The sequence below is a fragment of the Enoplosus armatus genome, chromosome 1, assembly GCF_043641665.1.
Source record: "Enoplosus armatus isolate fEnoArm2 chromosome 1, fEnoArm2.hap1, whole genome shotgun sequence".
In the NCBI taxonomy this organism is placed as follows: domain Eukaryota; kingdom Metazoa; phylum Chordata; class Actinopteri; order Centrarchiformes; family Enoplosidae; genus Enoplosus; species Enoplosus armatus.
Window position 1 is genome coordinate 3,893,043 of NC_092180.1, and position 21,354 is coordinate 3,914,396.

The window sequence follows — 21,354 nt, forward strand, 5'->3', positions numbered from 1 at the left end:
TTCTTAAATAATGCCTTTTTTTTTTTAAGGTGGTTCAGATCCGATTATTGTACTGTAAGCCAAATGTGATATTTATTTGGCATTTTTATCTTTTAAAGTTTCACCTATATTGGAGTATAAATTTGAAAAGGAAACATGGGGAGAGACTGCTGGATTATTAGTCATATTAGTTTTGTCATATTGTAACCCACATTACAATTACACACGTCAAACTGAGTATTTGTTCTATACGCAGCCGGTCCAGAGGGGGAATGCAGTAGACTGGCTGGTCCTGCCATAATTGAAAGCCAAATGGTCTGAGGCTGCTCTCGACTAAATAATGTGGTAAAACATATCGCCCTGCAACGGGCAGATAAATAATGGCCAGTCAAAGTGAATGGCATGCCGGAAATGAGAGTTTCTATAATGTATACGAGAGCTGATAGAGAGAGAGAGAGCTGTAATCTGTTTATCAGCATCCGCCTCACAGTCCCAGGATGATGATGATGATGATGATGTTGCCACTGGTGAATTAGCATTTCATTAACAGTCTGTGCACAGCTTGGCTCACAGGCCTCACCAAAGGCAACAGATCAACTAACAATCTGGAATTAAGGTGTCATAAATGTCACCACGGCCAGTATATCCAGTCTAAGCTATGCGGGGGAAATAAAGGAGCAGGACATGTAATCTGAGGCTGAAGCTCACAGCTCCCCTGGGACCTGCACTCAGTGTCAGCCTGTCCAACCCATGCAGACATGTCCACGCTGCTGTGAGCTCATCCGTCTCCATGAGATTACTGTAGGTGTGTATTGGATGGTGGTGCCAAGCGGAGCTGCAAGAAAAGCAAACAATAGCCGAGTTTACGTTTGTTAAACTGCTTGCATCGTCTAATCCAAGCCACAAAAGAGTCTAAAATTACAAAGCGTAAAGAAAGTCTGCAAAGATCTAAGCAGTGGGATGAATGAGTTGTTAGTTCAGTTATCACTTTGTGGTGGACTTGACCTTACAGCCCAACAAGAGGGCAAGAGGAACAACTCCTCCCCCAGGAAATCAATAAAGTAGGTCAAGAAAAGTTCAGAACATGAATTCAGTAGCACCCTGGATGTTGTCACAAACGTGGAAAACAAAGCCAGAGTGATGCTTGTGTGGGATAATTAAACCATTGTTGGCAGGCTACTCTTATCCTTTAAACAGATCATAAATATTTTATTATTAACACAATGGTTTCACGAAGAACAGAAAAATAATGTATTTTAGACGAGCTGCTCTACCGCGGACGCTAAACCTCTGCAGTGTGTTCTGCCTGTTCACATAAAACGCTTCATTTTATGCCAGTACCTGCATGGTCAATGTTCTCTCAGCCCTAATTAAGAGATACCCTCCTCTATGAGTTTAGATGCTGCAGACTGGATGTGTGCTTATCCCACCAGAATGTGCGTTTTAACCGAAAGTCTTCCTTCAGTGTGTGAGATCGAATATTCAGAAGTTCACCTTCAGTCACTGTCACAAACAAACTTAATGTTTTGGCCTGTTTATGTCTCCTTTCTTTCTCTTCTCTCTCTCTCGCTCTCTCCCCATCAGACTTCCCGGCCCCTCAGCGAGGGTGTCCACTGCCGGCGGTGACATCCCTCCGAGAGGCTCGGTCAGTGCTGCTGGGAACCGACGCAGCCAGGGCTTCAGTGACAAGACCAAAGCCAACTCGCACCTGAACAAAGGTAGGCTTCATGTACAACCACACACACACACACTGACATACTTTGTTTTGGTCATCATGACTTCAACACTGAGATGGTCTTGATATCTTATAACAGTAGATGCTGTAGTGGGTCAGGGTCAGTTCAGTTCATTCTGAACATTTATAGTTCATGAGGAGAGTGTGTTTTTTCCTCTTCTGTCTATAACAAACACTCAGTTGTTGGATGCTGAAGTAAATGTACTGCAGTGTCACCAAGGCAAAATCTCAAGTTGCCCTTGGACGTGTGTCCACAGTGTAGAAGGTGAGGTGACAAGCTGTGATTTATTGGAGCGTGATTCAAGATGTTGTCTTGACCTCCGTTCGGCTGCTGTACACAGACCGCGTTCGTCCTCAGAGGTGGAGAGGTCACTGAAGCTTTACGGCATTTTGCAAACAGTATTATGTATTGCTTCTCTTAAATCATGTTACAACCACCAAGATAAGGATCCTGCTGTTTTTTTTTACCTTTTTTCTTTGTTTTTGTTGTGTGTATATAAAACATAATGACACATAAATGAAAACTAAAAGTTTAGTCTGGAAGAACAGCGCACTCTTCTTGTTTGGTGAAGTTGGAATTATTTTATCTTTGTTTCAGACAAATCGTGTTTTTTTCCGTCAGTTTGGTGAATATCAAAATGCTCCTTGTGGGTTGTAGTTGCAAATTTTTATTTATATATGCAGTATCCTTTGACTTTTAACGATGATTAAACCAGGAGAGTTTTATGTTCATCCAGGCGCTCCTTTATGCAGAAAATGAACGTTTACTTCTTCCACTTTGCTGCTCCCGGTTCACCAGTTTACACCTGTTTATTTAGAATCAAGAGCAGACCTGTAGGTGAGTCTGTGCTCTCACACGTTTATTCCAAACTGCTCTGACCCAGTTTAACTCATTCTACCCAGCGTTCTGCAGCATTCAAACCAAGTGTGTTTGGCAGTATGTTTAGTGAGACCAGTGTTGAAATAGCTTCTGTCACAACTCAGCGGGCCAAGGCTTTATATAGACTGTGTTAGTGTTCACAGTCTAAACTCATTACCCTGCATTAGACGGCGAATTCTGACCGCCCAGAGAGAGAGAGAGACAGGGCGAGAGAGACATAGGGAGAAAGAATGTGTGTGTGTGTGTGTGTGTGAGAGAGAGTGTGTGTTGTCTGTGTTTAAACAGTGACAAATTAACAGGGACCAACACTGCGAGCAGCACTGTGAGGCTCTTATTCTCATGTTCCAAGTGGACAGTTGCCTGTTTGTGGACGTGTGTGCATCTGTGTGGGTTTATCAACATGTGTGTGTGAAAGAAGAATTCATTTTCATAAAATGGCGATGAAATGCTTTCAGTAGTGTTAGTATTTGTTGTAGAAGTGGTGGTGGTAGTGATGGAAGTGGTAGAATTAAAGGAACGGTCCAACATTTTGGGGAATCCGCTTATTTGCTTTCTTGTCAATTAGATGAAATCAGATCAACTTAGTTAGAAAACAGTTTAACAGTTAATTTACCTTCCTGGCATGCAGGTTTGTGTGTTTGGATGTAGCAGGCCGTATGGCAGCAGGTAGGATGAGAATCGCTGGTGGACCCCCCTCCTTCTTGTCCTGTTGTTGAAATGCTGCCAAGCCCCTCCCCTCTGCCATAGCCCTGCACCACACTCCTCCTCCTCTTCCTCCTGCACTCTCTGGATGGCTGGCCATGGTTTGGGACTCTTCCCTCCTCTCCTGCCCATCTCCTCCTATCCTTTCCTTCTCTCTCTCTCTGTTCCTCCTGGACGTCTGCAGCACCCATGAGGTTTGTCAGCTCACACTTGTAGATCACCTGGAGCTAGGACTGCAGGTTAAAGTCTCAGATGCATAACTTGAGCTTTGCATTTAACATTTGAAAGTATGGTAGCAGAGTTAGTTTTACTGGTTTGTTGTTGTTGCTGCTGATAGAAATGTATGCATTTTTTGATGCTGCAGAAAGCAGGGTGTTTTTTCTGTAAATAGGATGTCAAAGTCAGTTTCCATGAACCTTTTTGTGAAGAAGTGATGAGGTTGTACAGATATTGGTGCACTAACTTCTTGCTTACTTAGTTTTTGCCTCAAAAACGCCTGTTGGGACTTATACTCTACACATTATGTTATACATGCTCGCTGTGAGACGGTGTTGCTGCAGGTTCAGATGGTTAGCGAGACACCTGCAGCTTCTATTGTGAGTCCAGATCTGCTCTGTGTCAATGGCTCTGACACCAGAATGGAGTCACGTTACTGCACGGCTGTACAGTAACGAAACAGACCTGAATCTTCTCTTCTGCGCTGTGCTAACACAAGGTGACAGCAGCTGGGTGTCCACCAAGTGACACAGAACAGAGAGACACATAGAGAGCATGGAGGGGGCACCTGTGGTTGTGTGTTTTGTGTATGTGCACGCTTCTGTTGCCCATGTATTTCTGTGTGTGTGTGTGTGTGTGTGTGTGTGTGTGTGTGTTTGTATGGCTGGTGCCTTTGCTGAATGAATAGCCTTCTGATGAGCTGTAGCGTCACTGTTTGAGTGTATTCATGTGGAGAAACTTTAAAAAGTTTCAGTCTCCACACAAAAGCTGGCTGTCCCTCTCACTTTTTGGAGTACAATGACTGACTGAAGAGAGAGAGAGAGAGAGAGAGAGAGAGAGAGAGAGCGCAGGCTAAATCAGAACATGATGAGTAAGCAAACACCTGCAGCCTCAAAGGTTTTGCCAGTTCGATATAATTTCTGCAGATTTTATAAATTAAATGTCCGTGAAGGTGCCAGTTAATGAAATAAAGCTGACCAGTCTGGGACTACTGTATACTGCAATACTCTCTCTGTGCCTAAAGCACAAACATGTTTACAGTCTGCCTATACGTGAGTGACTTGAGTGAAGTAGGGCATTTTCAGGTCAGCAATTTGGTCACTGACTGACTGAGAAGGTTTAGCTTAACGTCTTGTGACCAGTGCAACCATGAGAGGGGTTTCGGGGCTTGTGATGTCTAAACAGTGTGAGCCGACGCTACCTCTAATGCATTTACCGGTTGTTTTCTTGTGTGTGAGTGGTCACACTGCTCTGCAGAGAGCGCTTTCTCTGGTCACCGGTCCTTCAACTGCATTGAGGTTAAAGCGTTTGAAGTTGCTGAGCAGAACAAACATCCCCCCTCTCTCCTAAACTTGACATGCACGCACAGACATGTACCCACGCAGAGCGAAGAGTGTTGACACTTGTGTGAAATTACATGGTTTCCCTCAGCTGTAGACAGGCATTTACACACAGGAGCACACGCACAGGCACATGAGTGTGGCGATCCATGAAAAGAGCTTTGGGTCCACTTCGGCTGATTTCCCAAAATGCCTTGATGTTATCAGGAGGCTCTGAGAGGAGTAGGCAGCTGGAGAGTCAGAGAGAGTGATACGGGTTTTTATGGCAGACAGGAAGTGTCTGAAAGTGGTGGTCTGTGATCCATTTCCCTTTGGGTGTCCTTTACTGTCATTTTCTGCTCTTGATTTTATTCTCTAATGACTGCTATAATTAAGCAGTTGAGTCGTAAACACTGAAATTCTTTCAACATGTTTCCTCAAGCAGACGGCTCGACCGCCACAGTGAAAGAGGGGCAATGTGCAGTTTAATTCCAGGATTTGGCCCAAGGCTGCACAGGGTCATTAGGTCAGCGACCCATTCTTAGAGCACGTTGAGACTATTCTGCGTTTATTTTTGAAGGAAAAGTGCTTCCTCGAGTGCATTTTTGTGCTGATAACTAAAAGCTGGTTTCTGAAAATGTAGTCAGAAAGAAGCCAGATTGATCAGATTATTTACTGGCATTTTTTCTACAGAGTCTTCATCCATTTGTTTGTGGTTGTTGTCATAAACTGTGAGACCCAGATGTGCCTAAAAAGAAGACACATGCAGCACCAAAATGAAATCAACCCCACCTTGTGGCCACTTCATTAAATATAATAAACAGCAGGTTCAATTTTAAAGCAGCAGAAAGGTGTGAACATACTTTAATCTGACTTTGGCATTTCTTTATTTCTTGACAGACGTTGCTTTGTAAGTGTTGAACCTTGTGTGGAAACCTTGGTTGGGTTTGTAATGCAACAGCGTCCAAGTCCATCACTCTAGTGTCACTTCTGACCCAACACGTTGAAGATTGACCACTTTCCTTCACCCTTGGTAACGCAACTGGAGCGTGTCAGTCCCGGTCACTGGGTCCAGTCATGACAACAACCAGCTGTCCCAGTGTCCAGGGCCTCTCCATGTCCTGCCTTTCTTCTTCTGTTCCTTTCTGACCCGAAAATCCAAGCTGACCCCATTCACGGACAGCACGGACCGTCCTGCTGGCCCACATCAAAGCTTCACTCATCCCAAACCTGCAGTGCCAGTCCCCTTATTCTCTCTGCCTGCTCCGTAATCCCAGCAGGTCCCCCTCTCATTCAGCCGCCTCCAATAGGAAGCCAGCTATTAGCAACCTGACCTACTTTTCCGATTGCTAACTGCTAGCACGGCTAATTGGGCTCTAATCACTTCCTAATGGCTGCATTGTTTCAGGCTGCTCTCACTAAATGCTAAACGAGGGGGGGGGGCGCAAGCGCAAGCGAGTGCCTATTTCCAATTAGGGCATGAAAGGTGGTAAAAATGAAATAATGTGGAGAGCCAGATGAGAAAGGGGTAAACAAGCGGGTTGAATGTTTAATATGCAGCGTAAATACTGACTTAATGAGACCGCATGAATAACATATGAGTGTGGAATTAATGTAGTTAGTGTGAATTAAAGGAAACTTCACTCACAACCAAATGAGCATTGTGAGAGTTATATCACCATTTTCTTGAGTGCACCATAGATAGAGAATTACCCTATATGCACCAAAAGTCTTATTTTCTTCCAAAAACGTTTTCCAATACAAATCAAATGGTTCAAGAATTCTCTAAAATCAAGTACCATTTATATTTATGCTAATGCAGCAGCGACTTCTTGAAACAGGTTGGTTTGTATTGGAAAAAGGTTGCAAAAGAAACAAGAAATCCTGCACACTGTCGATCTCTTGTAGTCACTCATTCCTCAGACCTTCATCAAGTAAAATTAAAAACAAAAAGCACCGGTATCATATATATGTAAATGTGAACGGCCAAGGACAAAGGACTCAGTAATTGACAAGAATGACTTCTTAAGATGAAGTTGTTTTGCAGCATATTAAGACCCTAAACTCCCAAAGGTCTAAGGTTTATCCCAAGTCGCAGTCGCAGCAGTGACTTGGGATAAATATAAGTCTGTGTATATGTGTGTACACAAAGTTAGAGGAGTACGTTGCAACAGACCTGTTATGATTAATTCCTCCCAGTGCTCCCTGCACAGGCCCTCTCTCTCACTGGCAGTTGGTGTTTGAATATTCAAATGTTACTGGTCGCGCCACACTGAAACCTCAGCAGCCCTCAGGATACTCCAGTTCTCACAGTAAGAACGGTGACTTACACCAGGACGTTCAGCTCTTCTCTCGCTCCTTCAGTTCCCAGTAAGTTTACTTGTTGAGACGCTGCTGCTGAGTCACTTGTTGCAGGTTTACCCAGACAATTTCTTCTTGGGTGATACATTTATAACAATGCTTGACTGGAGCATGTTTGCACTGCAGAAAAAAAGGCTTTCTGTTCTGCTCATCTCCAAGGTGAACTGGATTCTTAATCCTGTTTATGAATCTAACTGACAAGGGGCTGAGCACATGTAACCAGATGTAACCAGACGGTGTTTCTTTGTAAAGCGGAGGGACGCTGACCAAAAGCAGTCCATATAAGTCCAAGCCTTATAAGCGCAGCAGCACTGCTTCTTGACTCGGCCCGCTTGGCAAGACTTTAAAGCACTTGAGCCTGCTCCTCATTGTTTTTATAAACAGTTTGTGATGGGCTCCTCTCATTGTTAGTGCTAAGGGTTTTTTAACAGTTTTGGTGGCCAGCCCGAAGGAACGTAATGGCACGTTTGGCTGCATCAGCACAGGCCACCTCCAAGCCCTTATAAGGCCACTTTGTGTGGGGTCAAAGAAGACTCACCCCTCAGCATCTGGTTTCTCTTCTCTCCCCCAGATCCTTCCTCTGCTTGACTTCTCCTCCTCGTCTCTACCTTCCTATCTCTTTGTTTAATAAAATGTCTCTTTTCCGATGCAGATTCCTCAGAGGGCATGACCTCACAGCCTTCGGTGATGACTGAGCATGCTCTGTCGTCTGCAGTGACCGTCAGCTCCTCCACCAGCATCCCCGCTGCTACCTCTGCCCTGATTCCTTCCCCATCTTCGTCGTCCTCATCCTCCTCTTCCACGGCCATTCCCCAGCCCAACAGCAACAGCAAGCCCTGGAGGAGCAAGTCGATAAGCTCCAAGCACACCTCCTCTCCTTCTCCCTCCTCCACCAGCGCCCCCTCGTCTGCCATGCAGTCCATCAAGCAGGAGAAGGACACCTCCTGTAAGGCTGCCCTGGCAAGTGAAGCTCCTCCTAAGGTTGTCACTCAGAAGTCAATGCTGGAGAAGCTTAAGCTCTTCAACAGTAAAGGAGGCTCCAAATCTTCCACCTCTTCCAATGGAGTAGGGGCCCAGACCGACAACGCTGCCCTAGCCAGGCAGCTCGGAGGGGGGCAGGTGGAGAGAGCCGAGACTGGCTCCAACACCGACCCCCTGGAGGAAGATGATGGCAATGTCCGGCCGGGAATGAACGGGACCAGCAACGGGACGGCCTACGGAGCAGCACCCTCAGCAGGTACTGCTGTCTCCACAACCGCCAGCAGCCCCAAAATCGCCCTGAGGGGAATTGCCCAGCGCACTTTCAGCAGAGCTTTGACTGCCAAGAAGAGCTCTGTCAAAGGCGCTGAGAAAGACAAGGACAAGGAGAGGGGGAAGGAGAAGGAGAAAGGGAAGGATGTGGGGAAACGCATCTCGGTCCCAGACAGGACAGAGCTCAGGGGGGAGGAGCCTAAGGAGGAAGTAGCACCCGCTGCTGTAGACACAGACAGCTCAAACAAAAGGACCTCTAAAATCACCAGCTTCATTCCCAAGGGGGGTAAAGTGGCCAAAAAGGAGAGTTCCACCCCTGCACACAGCGGAATACCAAAGCCAGGAGGCAAAGCCCAGGGAATCGGGGGTAAAGCCTCAGCGAAGGAGGCGGGGGAGAGGCCTCGGAGCATGCGGTTAGGAGGGGGTCTCGCCATGCACCGTGGCCCCCTGGACAGAGACAGGGACAGGGACAGCAGGCACTCCAGCTCTACTTCCAGTCTGGCCTCCACAGAGGGAAAGACCAGCGCCGCCCCTGTGGCAGGAGGAGGCACTACACAGAGCACAGCCAGCAACACGGTCAGCGTGCAGCTACCTCAGACTCAACAGCACCACAGCCACCCCAACACTGCCACCGTCGCACCTTTCATGTACAGGTGAGATCACACAGACGGGGGCTGGAAACGCTTGTTAAAGCGTCAGAAAACATGGTTCCATATGAAGTATTTCTCTATCACGTAATTCTGCATTGATTTTAATACTTTTTAAAAACTTTTCTGACAGTAGGAGTGCAATGCTAAATCCGAGAGCTGCTCTTTTTAAGAATTTAGCTTAAATATCTTTAAGCTGGCCGTGCTGGCCACAACACAGCGAGTACGATCAGGCTTCATAAAACACTAATAAAACAAAGTTATTAAATCATTGCACATCTTGCTCCGACTGAAAGTCATGCACGCAGCACATTTTTCAGAGTTAGTGAGGTTGAATTCTTCAGTGGCGACTATTTGAAGTGTTTACTGGAGTGTATTTGTTCAGTGGTAACACCTGATAACAGTTCTGGGTAAGCTGCTCCTGACTCTCTAAGCTTTTAAACAACAACAAACTGGTGTATAACACCGTATATAACTGTAATAAAATTGCCAAGTCAAACGTTTGCGAGAAAATCACATATCTGACATTTGATTCACTGACTGCAGCTGAAAGCACAAAATGTGAATCTAGTCATCTGTGAACTGTTAACCAGGAATGTCACATCTGTGTATGTTCTCGTGTGTGTATGCAGAGTGTATTGTCTGCATGTGTGCGCACATGTATCTGGGCAAATATGTGTGGATGTTGTGCCTGTGACCTCTGTCCTGGTCCCAGTGTGATAAGGAAGGAGGTCCCCCTCGTTCACAATGAGGCCTTTCTGAGAGCCACTCGTTAGCCTCCTGACACTTCCTGCACACTGCCCTTTCTCCCTCTGTACATCCTGACCTGTGGCTAACCAACCCACCTCTCCAGAACACCCCCATCCTCAGCACTCAGAAACTTTCTCTTTTTTTTTGCTGTATACCTGTCAGGTAGCATTACCAGCAGGATTATACCACCTCCACCTGTCAGAAAGAGTATGTTTGACAGAAAATTAAAGAAATAAGACACATAAAATCAATGTTCAAATTAAGTTTTTCCCTCACCTTCCAAGGACTGGTAAACTAAAAACCCTGCCAGAAATTATAGATACTAGTCAGAGGTTTCAACCAATATTAGGTCACTTAACCAGAAGTTAAAGGAAAGTTTAGATGCTGTCATTTTTTGTGGAGCAGTGTAAGCAGCAGTGAGTGGTTTTGACTGGCTCACATTCAGAGAGAGGACAAAGTCTAGGATCAGGCAAAGACCAAAGGCTGTATGTAACCGAGGCATTCGAACGTCATCGCCTCAAAAAGCACCAGCCAGTGCAGCGGGTGAGCTGTATTGATTTATCCTTCAAAGACAAACTTTACTGGCATTTGGGGCTTAGCAGGCGTTCATTTTAGACCCCGGTCACAAGACTTGAAACACTGCAGATTTATTTCTTAATCAGGTTTATCCCTCTTTCGTGACAATTTGCCTTATATTAGGTTCCCACTAAATGCATAGTAATTCAGAATCGATAACATCCGCCCTTTGATCCCCCTCTTTCAGATCCCAAACAGACGGCGAGGGAATACCGAACTCTGAGACTGGCTCAGGAGGAATAGGTGGAGAAGTTTCCTTCACCAAGACCAGCCAGCTCTCCATCGAGGACCTTTCAGGTGGGTGATCACTTACAGCACAGGGCCTGTCTCTGTTGGGAATAGATGATTTATGTCTTATCGTGCTGGTAAATATTTCTGAGCTTGTTTCTTTTCTCACTCAGGTGAAGACCCAGAGACGAGGCGGTTGCGTACGGTCAAAAACATAGCAGACCTGCGGCAGAACCTGGAGGAGACCATGTCCAGCTTGCGAGGAACTCAGGTCACACACAGGTAAAAATCAATCAAATTCATTGTCCTAGCTGGTTGTAACTGACAGTGACTGGTGATTCAGTGCTGCAGCCTGCTGAATAATCATCAGCACAAGTCATATTGTTGACTGCGTATTGCATGTTTTGTTGTCTATTGTAGAAAGACACTCAAAAAGACTGAAAGAAAAATTATACGTAATATATCAAGGTAGGTAAAAATGTAAGTAACAAAATGTCTTTAAAAGGGATTTTTCTAAAGCATCTTCTGTTCACCTCGTAAACCTCATAAAGAGGTTCGTAAAATGTGTTGCAGTGGAAAACAAAGCTCAAAGTGTAGCGCCTTACAATGGCTGCTACGGCTGAGTGCTAAACAGGCTAAATCAGGCTGCTGGGGATTTGAGTCAGGGACTGAACTGCCTCATGGTCAGCAGACTGTGTCTGTCTGGGCTTACAGGTATTACCTTTTTTTTCTTCTTGTTGCTGTCTCATCCTTCTTTTAAGGGATCTTTTACTTTGATCGCAGGGCATGTCTTTCATGTCATCTTTGATTCGGGTTTAGCTCTAATCACCTTCCCTCCCACAGAATTTTGACCTCTGCTCTGGTGACCCAGCTGTCTAGATTTAGTTTAGGCTCTGTTGTAAGATTCACATGTCCTGTTTCCCTGTTTCAGATTGTAACAAAGGATCTTTTATCTCTCCACTCTTCCGGTCTGTTCGCTGAGGGGATAATGCAGTTTTCCACTACTAGTTTAGCAGTTTGTCTGCCAAACTCTGTACTACATCTCAATGATTTCTGTGAAATCTGGTGAACAGATAGGCCACCAAACATTTGATCTGGGTTTGGTGGTGATCCAAATGTGTGATCTCCAATATTAGACAAATGTAGACATTTTTAAATCTGTATGTGAAACTGTATGTGTATGAAACTACAGGTAGAGATTTAATTCCAAGCCATTAAGCCATCCATTGCATCCATTGAGAGGTTTTTGTTTCTCAAGTGCCTCTTAGTTGGCTCAGTTTATTCTGTTAGCAGTGTCATGGCTTTTCCTACTACATCAAATAAAGTGGCTTTGAACAGAACCTCATCAGACAACATTAGACATGTAGATTTCTGGTTCCGTGGATCAGATTGTGCCTTTATTCTCCTCCTCTACCTGCTCAGCACCTTGGAAACCACCTTCGATGGCAGCGTCACCACAGACATCAGCAGCGGCAGTGGCGGCAGCAACAGCAGCGGAGGAAGCCGAAGCATCCTCAGCCTCACTTCCACCCGCCCCTCCCTGTCGTCGTGGCGACTGGGCCAGTCCAGCCCTCGTCTGCAGGCGGGTGACGCCCCTTCTATGGGGAACAGTTACGGCGGCCGGGTGGTTGGCGGCCAGGGAGGACGCTACCTGTATCCTGGGCACCTTCGACGGCAACTGGCTGGCCGGGGAGGAGCCCTCTGCAGCGTGGACCTCGGAGACAGAGCCGGGGAGGACTCTGACCTGGACAGCATCTCCATGGAGGTCACCGGATACATGAGCGACGGAGACGTGCTGAGCAAGAACGCCGCGCGCACTGATGATGTCACCAGCGGGTTAGTGGATTACACTGATTGAGGTTTTGAAATTGCTAATGCTAATGTTTTTTTTGGATTGTTGGTTGGACAAAACAAGCAATTTTAAGACGTCAGCAAACTTGCGACAGGCGTTTTAGATAGATTAATCTAAAGATATTAGAAAAACGATGTGAGAAAACATCAGCAGCTTGAATCTAAGCTTCTAAAATGTCTTGCGTAGAATTTATTGTTGTCTTTAGACTTAAACAGTACAGTACAGCAATATACTTTACCCAACTTGCTGTAGTGGTCATGAAAAGCGTTAGTAAGTTACTTTGTGCTACTATTATAGTTGTCTGTTTATAGTTACATGTTTCTGGCTGGTTGATATGTGATGTTATGGTTGATCATAACATGGGAAGTGATCATTCAAAACAAACTGACAGTTTAAAATAATGGATAAGAAAAAGAGAAATAGCTTTCATGTGACCTCATAGGCTTTTCTTGAATGCAAGCATGCCAGAAGAGGGCAGTAGTGTTCCCTCCTCACTGTTCCTCCCTAGTGTCAGATGATATTCCACAGTTTAGCCTTAGCAGCATATAAGCAGCATTTATTCTGTACAGCTGGGATCCCACAAGTATCCCATCTCTCTGTCTGCAGACGTGGTAATGCTGATATGCTGATAACCTGTTTATTTGCTCCCTCAAAGCCACTGTCCATGTTGTAACAGGCCCCCTTGCATACCTTGGCTGTTACACTGTGCAATTTAAATCTCTGCTGTCATCATTATTATCAGATGAAGTTGTAAAAGGCGCCAACTCGCCTTCAGATGGCATCGAGAAGCCAGAGACAGAGAGACCGGGGTCTGGTAATAGAGCTGCCTCAGGGACTAGTTTGAGTTCAAACTAATGCAAATGTAGAAAATAGTCTACGAGCTCAACAAAGCAAGGTGATAAAAAAAAAACAACAACCCTCACATCTCTTAAAAACTGGAATTACTTCCTCTGGCCCCCTTGGATTTGCACTGATTCACCAGCCCTGAGGCAGCTGTAGAAGTCGAGGGAGCTAAGTGCTCTTGGAGTACTTGATATGTCTGAATCTGTGGCTGAGCAGACAAAGGCCCAAGCCACAGCCACACCTGGACAGGTGAGTGATGTGAACAGGTGAGCTGAGCCATTTGCTCTCTCTAACTTAATATCCAGGCTGGGTCGGACCTGTGAGGAAGGCAAGGCGAAGTATGAACAATTTCCTTCAGAGAATTGTGGTGTTGTTCAGGATTAAAGATTATTTTCATGATCATGTTTTTATTTTTTTAGATTAATTGATCAATCTTTTGCTCTATAAAATGTAGGAAATTGAGAAAAATGCCTTTCACAATGGGTTAACCATTTAAAACAGACACAGACTGATGGCCTACCCCCACCCCCCCCCTCCACATCCTTAGGCCATTTAGCGGTTAGCTCCATCACAGGCCTGTTAGCATCCACTAACTGGTTCTTCCACACAGGGGTGGGATGTTTACCCAGAGAGGAGGAGCTGGCATTTAGATTACAGCAGTAGACGATCACAGTCCAACTCTTTACCTTCACTTAAATGTCAATTAAAGGGTCAGTTTACACAAATCATAAAAGAAACATATATCTTTTTTTTTTTTTTTTTACCTCTACTGGTATCTATCCATGCAGATAGTTTGGGTTTTATTTGTCCAGGTCTCAGAAATGTATGCTTTCACCTCAATACAATGTAGGTGAATGGAATTTAATAACGCTGAGAAAACTAATTGGTCCCTATCAATCTTTCAGATGTCCTAATACAGACAGTTTTCAATGCTGTTAGCATCCCAAATTCAATTAAATTCACCTTGCAGTGGGGGTATAAATGTGTGGAGTCGCAGCTCTTGTCTGTTGCATATCATTGCACATGTGCTGTTTTTGAGTTTTTGGCTGACAAAACAAGCAAAGTCAAGACGTCACCTTCAGCTCTGGGCAATAGTGCAAATTCTCCACTATTTTCTTACATTTTATAGCCAAAATGATTTGTCGATTAAACGAAAGAAAACAAAGGAGAGATAAATCGGTAATAAAAACAGTCATTAGTTGCAGGTCTAGACATTTATGAGCAGTCTAACTGTAGGCTGAGATGACCAGATCAGCATCCATCTGTCTTGATAGTTAATTTATTTATTGCTCCCTCCAACACAGACAACATGACTGATGACAACACATTAGTATATGCATCGGTTTTCTCCAATCTCCAACCCAATCCTTTATTTTTTCCCTTTCGGCTTCTCTGGCCCTTGGAGACAAGGACCCCCCCCCCTACACACACCACCTCCTCGGCTTGGGGGTATATTGCCTGATCTACCCCCCCCCCCCTCCCCTCCCCTCCTCCACCTTTCACAGACAGACCCAACCTCCAGCCAGGAGGGAAAGGCATATGGAGCTGAGGAGAGAGGCTGCATACCAACACTGAGCTCCCACACAGCAACACACATTCAGGCTGCACATGGACACATAATGTATACATGGAGAGTTCAGTGATACTGTTCACCCACGTCTGATATCACCATGATCAAACACGCTCTCACCTGGTGATACAGCAGATCTCGCTCACATGTTCAGACCTGATAACAGACAGTAGCCAGACGGTTGAAAACGGACACCTTCGCTTTGGAGATTTTTATCAGCAGGGATCAACCCTCACCTGGACTTGTTTATTTTGCTTTGGACTAACTGTGTTGCCATGTTTGAGGCTGAAAGGTACGTCAGAGTGTTTTAAACCATCAACAGAAATCAGCCCTAGAGAGGATTGTTTGTTTTTTTGCAGAGCGTGACATTTTGTGAATTTCCTCCTGTCAGTACCACAGTGCGTGCGTTCTTAGGAAGTTAAATATTTCTGCAGTTTCATTTACTCAAGAACTTTTGCTTCTGTTAGTTGCACGGCTGTGTAAACTCTACCTGGCTGCTCGGTGTCAGCCTATAAACGGTCTTGTTTGGACACGTTTCTCCTGCTGCAGAAGGTTACAGGTTAACAAGCATCTGAAACAGGAGGACGGGGAGGCTCGGTTACTCATTAGTGTGAAGGAGTAATATGTGTGTGTCTCTGTGTGTGTGCGTATATGAGACACTGACTGACTGACTGACTTCAAGGTGACTTTGCTTTAGGATGGTGGATGCTTCCCATGAACAGTTAACCCCCCTCAGACTGGATCTTCTGTCTTCATTGTCTGTTGTTATTGTGAAAATCTGCTACACAACAAGTCTAATATCAGTGAAGGAAGTTATGTTTTCATTGCTTTATCTGTCTGACTGATTGTGTGATTCCTAAAAACATAGATGTGGATTTGTCTGACATTTGGTGGTCCATGGATCATTTGATTTAGCTTTGGTAGTGATCAGGATTTATGATTGTAACTCGGTAGCATAAGGCAGATTTATTTATATTGCCCATCTTACCGCCCAGTACCCAAAAGCAATTCAAAATGCTTGACATAACACATCAAAAACAAATGATGAATACCGACATGAAAGACATGAATTGAAACGTTAGAAGGCATTTTAGTAATTTCTTAATGTTCATAAAGGCAGATTTAAAGGTAGTCAAAATCAAAGTCCTCTTTGGTCTGGAAGTTTGTTCCAGCTCTTTGGTGCATGGTCACAAAATGCTGAATCTCCATGTTTTGTTTGGACTCTTGGTAAAGGTCAGCAGACCACAACCAGATGACCTGAGAGAGTAGCTGCAGCCATTATACGGCATTCATGTTCTGGTGAGAAAGTACAACATCTGGTACTTTCAGGTTTGCTGCTAAAACCGAACAGAATTCATTTGCTGTTGGGTACAATGAACCAGTCGCAGTCCGTTGTATATCTGTCTTATATCTCCACAGTGAATAATCACCCATCACTGCAGTTCCCGTCAGCTGTATACAGCTTTTTAGCTGCTTTTAGCTCATTGTTTTTTGGTTTTCCAACTCATCAACCTCATTTCCAGCAGCAGCAGGCAGCTGCGTTGAGTAAAAAAGCTCAAATAAACAGACAGACCAAGTTAACAACTAGCTAGTGAAGAAATTAAACATCTAAAGAAAGTTGGTAGAGACCAAACCAGAGCTAAAAGGAGAGTGAATACTGGACTTGAATTCATCAGACGGACACAAACACGACTCCAAATGAATGCTAATGTTGCTCTGGATCTGTGAGTATAAATTCACAGTAACAACCTTATAAGGCGGTAATGTGTCATCGTCATTTTTGTGTCATTTTCAGCTTGTTTTAATGCCCTCAAGTTACCCACAATTATTGCAACTTTGAAAATGATTAATTCGTAATCGTAGTTGCAGCTGTAAACGTTATGAAGGCTGCAGTTTGTTCAGCATCTGCACAGCTTTGCTCTCTGCTGAAGTGACTTCTGGTTGCCGTTGAGTTTCTGTCCCGCAGCTCAGATGCTGATTCTGTTTGACTGGAGGTTACACAAAGGAGCTCTGTCTATAGGAAACACTGTACTGTGTGTGTACTGTATATACATGTAGGTATAAATGTGTGTGTGAGATCCACGTATAGATAACACAGAGAGTGTTTTAGTGGTCGAAACTCTTGCTGGGCTTATTTTTATACTCACTTAACTGCAGAAACAGAATCATCACAGTCCCACACAGAAAGCATTCACCGTTTGAACGCCGCAGCCTCGGCTTTAAATCAGCAAACATTTCATTAAATTACACCTGGGTTGAATGAGTCAATATTTAGTTCCATTAGGAATCTCCTCCACGGGTAAATATTTGGGGAATTAGTTAGTGTTGTTTCAGTTTGAATGGGAATGTTTGTGTAAGTGTTCGTGGCCTCAGCATCAGCTTCAGACTGTAACTGCTGCTGACGGTCAGCCTCTGACTCCAACAACCAATAAATCAAGTCCCTTCGAATGTAATTTTCCGTTATGAAATAAAGTGAATGGCCTACTTAGTCTGCACTACATACAGTGTATTTTTAGCTTCTCTTAATGTTCAGCTACCAGTAAATCATAATATCCCAGCCTGAAGTAGATGATGAACTCTGGCGGTGATGAATGGCAGTATCCTTCTTGTAGGAATAAAGAACAGACTCATCCTCTGTCTACTGAGCTGCCACTTCTGTTACAGACCTCTGTTGTTTACCACTGGCCACATGAGAGAAGTGTGTCTTCAGCTAGATAATTTGGTCTCCTCAGTGTTTGTGCGGGAGCTCTGTGCCAGCCGTTTGGCCCTGATTGATGAGAGCTTTGCCTCGGCCGGAAAACTAGATGGATGTGGGCTCCTCCTGCTCGATATACATCAAAAGCATCTCTGAGAAGAAGAACAGAGTGTGTTAACTCTGGCGAAAGTCTTAGACAACGTGTGGTACTGCACAGCTTCAAATCATCCTCTGTGAGCCCTTTAATTGTGTATCTTAGAAGTGCTTTATGGCGACTACATCTAATGTGCTTTGTTGTGTTTTGCAGCTATATGACTGACGGAGGTTTGAGTCTGTACACGCGGCGCCTGAACCGCCTGCCCGATAGCATGGCCGCCGTCCGAGAGACGCTCCACAGAAACACGTCCTCAGGACAGGGAGATGCTGACAGGTAAGTCTAAAACACCTTAAAGGGAAATTCCACTCGTTTATTCTCTCACACTTTGGTCCATTTGTGATGTTCGTCTAGCTCTACTAATTCCAGTTGAAAGTAAACTGATCCACACTCAAATTAAAAAGTTGTCTTTTTAATTTCACATTTGCTGCATATTTTGTAATGCAGAAGAGCAGCAGGCATAAATGTTTCAGCTGATTCGTTCCTCAGTGTGCAGGCTGTGTGAGCCTGCAGATATACAGCAAATGGGAATTTCAAAATACTTTTTTTACTCTAAAGCCCCTTTCACAATGCAGTCGATCCCTGAAATGTTCGGGAACATTTCCTGCATGGGGTCATGTGTGAATGGGAGCAGGGATTGATATTCAGGGAAATCTGTACAGCCAATTTCCCACCTCAAGGCTTAGTAACATCTCAGGGAAAATGCCGGTATGGCTGTGTGAATGAAAGCAATAACATTGCATGAGTGCAAACCAGTTAACCTTCAGCGGGAAGTGCAGTTTTTGCCATTTTTAAATGCACCAGGTAGACAAGGGTGAGCATGGTGATCTTTCAATGTACATTTCCCAGAATGCCTTTATACGCCTCCTTTTAAAACGTGCTGAACTTGATGTGTTTGTTCAACTCTGGGAGTATGCAGTGAATATAGTTGGCCAATGAGTTTGTGGTTGTAATGTTGTGGTGTGTGTATATGTATGTCGCCTTGTTTCCTGGAAGTTGAAGTATTGTTGAGGCCTTTTTTCTTTTTTTTTTTTATCATCTGCCTTCGTTGAAACTTGTTGGTAGAATTGTGAAATTTCTTGTCCTTGGGGGTTTAAAATGGTGTGTTTATGAGTGTAGAAGGGAAAATGGTCTTGAGGCAAAGTTTAATATCACAGCTTTGCACATAACATGGAGCTAAAATCTAATATCTAGAACAACAGCTGGAACACCGTCATATCCTGTCTGTTGCTTAATGTCTTAATAAAAAATGTTTTATCTCTCTATTTCAGAATGATATTGCAGAGGTTTTGCTCAGACTTGTGCTGCTACACAGCATGTGATGCCTCTGAGCTTTGTGCAGTACACCACACTGCTGATCCTAAGAGCCCAAGAGACACGTGTTTCTGTTGGTGTTATCAGGATATATTGGCCACAGCATGCAGTAATGTGAGAATATTTGTGTGTCTGTGGGACTTTCCACAGCGTCCAGTGTCAGCGTGAATGATTCGCTGTGATGCTGCGGTCTTTGTCCTGTCTGAGAGATGGAGAGGGATTTGGTTCCTGGCTAATTGACAGACGGAAATGGATGAAGGCCGAGCAGAGCTTCACCATGTTGCAAGAGAAGGATGGGGGGTAGAAAGAGAGAGAGAGAGAGAGTAGGGGGAGGGAACCAGCTTGATATGAAGATGGACTGCAGAATGGATGAAGGTGGTTGGAAGAATAAAGGGTCAAACTGGGTGTGATGAAGGCCTAGCTCAAAAATGCAAGCGCAATAATTAGCCTCCTCAGATCTTTTACATAGTGTACCAGTTATTTGTGCTTTAGGATTTGCAATATTTGAAATTTGAAACGAAAGCTTTATAATAATTTGAGTTTTAAACTGATGTTTTACACAGACGGACATGCCGGTGTCTAAAGTAGTCTTGAGTGCTTCAAGCTGCCTTTTCCGTTAATCCTCAGGTGTGGCTAATTTCCTGTCTTCCAGACTTTTGACCTTTGCCCTCTCGCTGCCTTTTACCCTGCATGCACACACACATACACAGTCTTTCACATTAAACTCCCCCAGCCCTTAGGTGGGGCTTAACACAAACTGTCCCTCTCTTCACCTTTTCTCTCTCTCTTATCATACAGGACTCTCAGAGTCTCTCCTCTCACCTTTCATTTTCCTCTTGCTTGTTTTAATTAGACACTGTGGTAAGAAACTGGAAAGCAATTAAATGATCAAAGTTGGGGGATTTCTCTTTTTTTGTTGGATTCTGTGCTTTCATGTTTCTCTTTGAGGTTTATTGACCAAGAAGGCAGATGTTACGTTTCTCCAAAAACTTCCCATTTCTTCTTTCATGGTCTTCATGATCTTCAAGCAGCTTCATTATTGCTTTCATTTCAAGATTAGAGAGAAGGGTAAGGAGTTTTAAAATTAAGAGGGGATGAGGTGACTCCCCTCCCCCCAACCACACCTCCTCCCCCCTGAAGGAATGTCTGATAAATGTGCTTACTGCTTTTAGTTTGGGATTAATTAGGAGAAGTGGGGAAGCGGCAGATAGAATACATTAGCATAACAAACGGAAGCCAGTAGAGCTGGAGGGTAAAGGAGGGTGACTGGTTTCTGTCGTAAAAGATGAGGCTAATTTAATACATGAGAGGGGGGTTAATGGTGTAGTGTGGGCAGGTGGAGGAGGGCGAGCACCTTTTCTCTGCATGTGTTTGTGGTTTGTGAGTGGCGCAGGTGAAGTTCTGTGCTCAGAGGTGTGTGCGGTCTGTATTTGCTCACTGGGTGTGTGACCCACCTATAAACCTGCTACAGTTTAAATTCCTTTTCTTTACGTCCTCTGGTTCGGGTGCAGCCGAGCCTCTCAGAGCTGTTCGGGAAGTGGGGGTGGGGAAAAGGTGTTGGGTGTCACCGTGGCATTGGGGCTAAAACCTCGTGACCCCTGGACGAGGAGGTCACAAGCTTCAAAGGGTCGAGGTTCACAGTTAGGAACTTTCCAAAAACTGTTAAGCCTTCACGCTAAAACCCTCCAGATCAGACCAGACCAGCACTAATGAGGAGCATAAAGGATGCGACTAGAAAAACACAGCGTTGAACGGCTTATTCAGATGATAAGAAACAGTGCATATCATGCCATCAGCTGAGTTGGTGGCGGAAGTGGCAGCTGACGCTGATCAGTGCTGCTCTGCAGATCTGCAGATCTGCAGCCCCTGTCGGAAGTGCAAAAACTAGTTCTACCAACTGTCAAATGTATGTAAAGCAGTGGGTGGAAGCCAGCGGAGGATCACACTGAGTCATGGGACAACAGGACCTGTGAGGCTGAGTAAATAGGCAGAGACAATAGAGACTAGAAACTCAGCGTGTATGTGTGTTTGTGTGTGTGTGTGTGTGTGTGTGTGTGTGTGTGAGCATGCTTATCCCTGTCATTTATCTCGGCAGCAGGAGAAAGAGGAAGCAATCTATAACCGTCTGTCTTCTGATTTGAATTCTCTTTGTTAAAGCAGACAAAGGAGAGGTCTTTGTGGTGTGAAACCGCTGTAGCAGTAAGTGTTAGAAAGAGACCCCCCCCCCCACACACACCTCTCTCTTGCTGAGGCATTGAAGATATCATTTCTCTTCCAAACGA

At 44.6% G+C, this 21,354-nt stretch overlaps 1 protein-coding gene across 1 annotated transcript in view; it reads left to right on the forward strand.

Annotated features, from left to right (window-relative positions):
• The window catches only part of nav2a (neuron navigator 2a), a 98,033-nt gene that overhangs the window by 39,782 nt on the left and 36,897 nt on the right, over nucleotides 1-21,354 (forward strand). Inside the window, exons 7-12 of the mRNA XM_070909148.1 lie at nucleotides 1,564-1,697; nucleotides 7,845-9,096; nucleotides 10,604-10,713; nucleotides 10,818-10,926; nucleotides 12,067-12,480; nucleotides 17,912-18,034. Coding sequence (XP_070765249.1) covers nucleotides 1,564-1,697; nucleotides 7,845-9,096; nucleotides 10,604-10,713; nucleotides 10,818-10,926; nucleotides 12,067-12,480; nucleotides 17,912-18,034 — 2,142 coding nt within the window. The remainder of the gene's footprint in view (nucleotides 1-1,563; nucleotides 1,698-7,844; nucleotides 9,097-10,603; nucleotides 10,714-10,817; nucleotides 10,927-12,066; nucleotides 12,481-17,911; nucleotides 18,035-21,354) is intronic.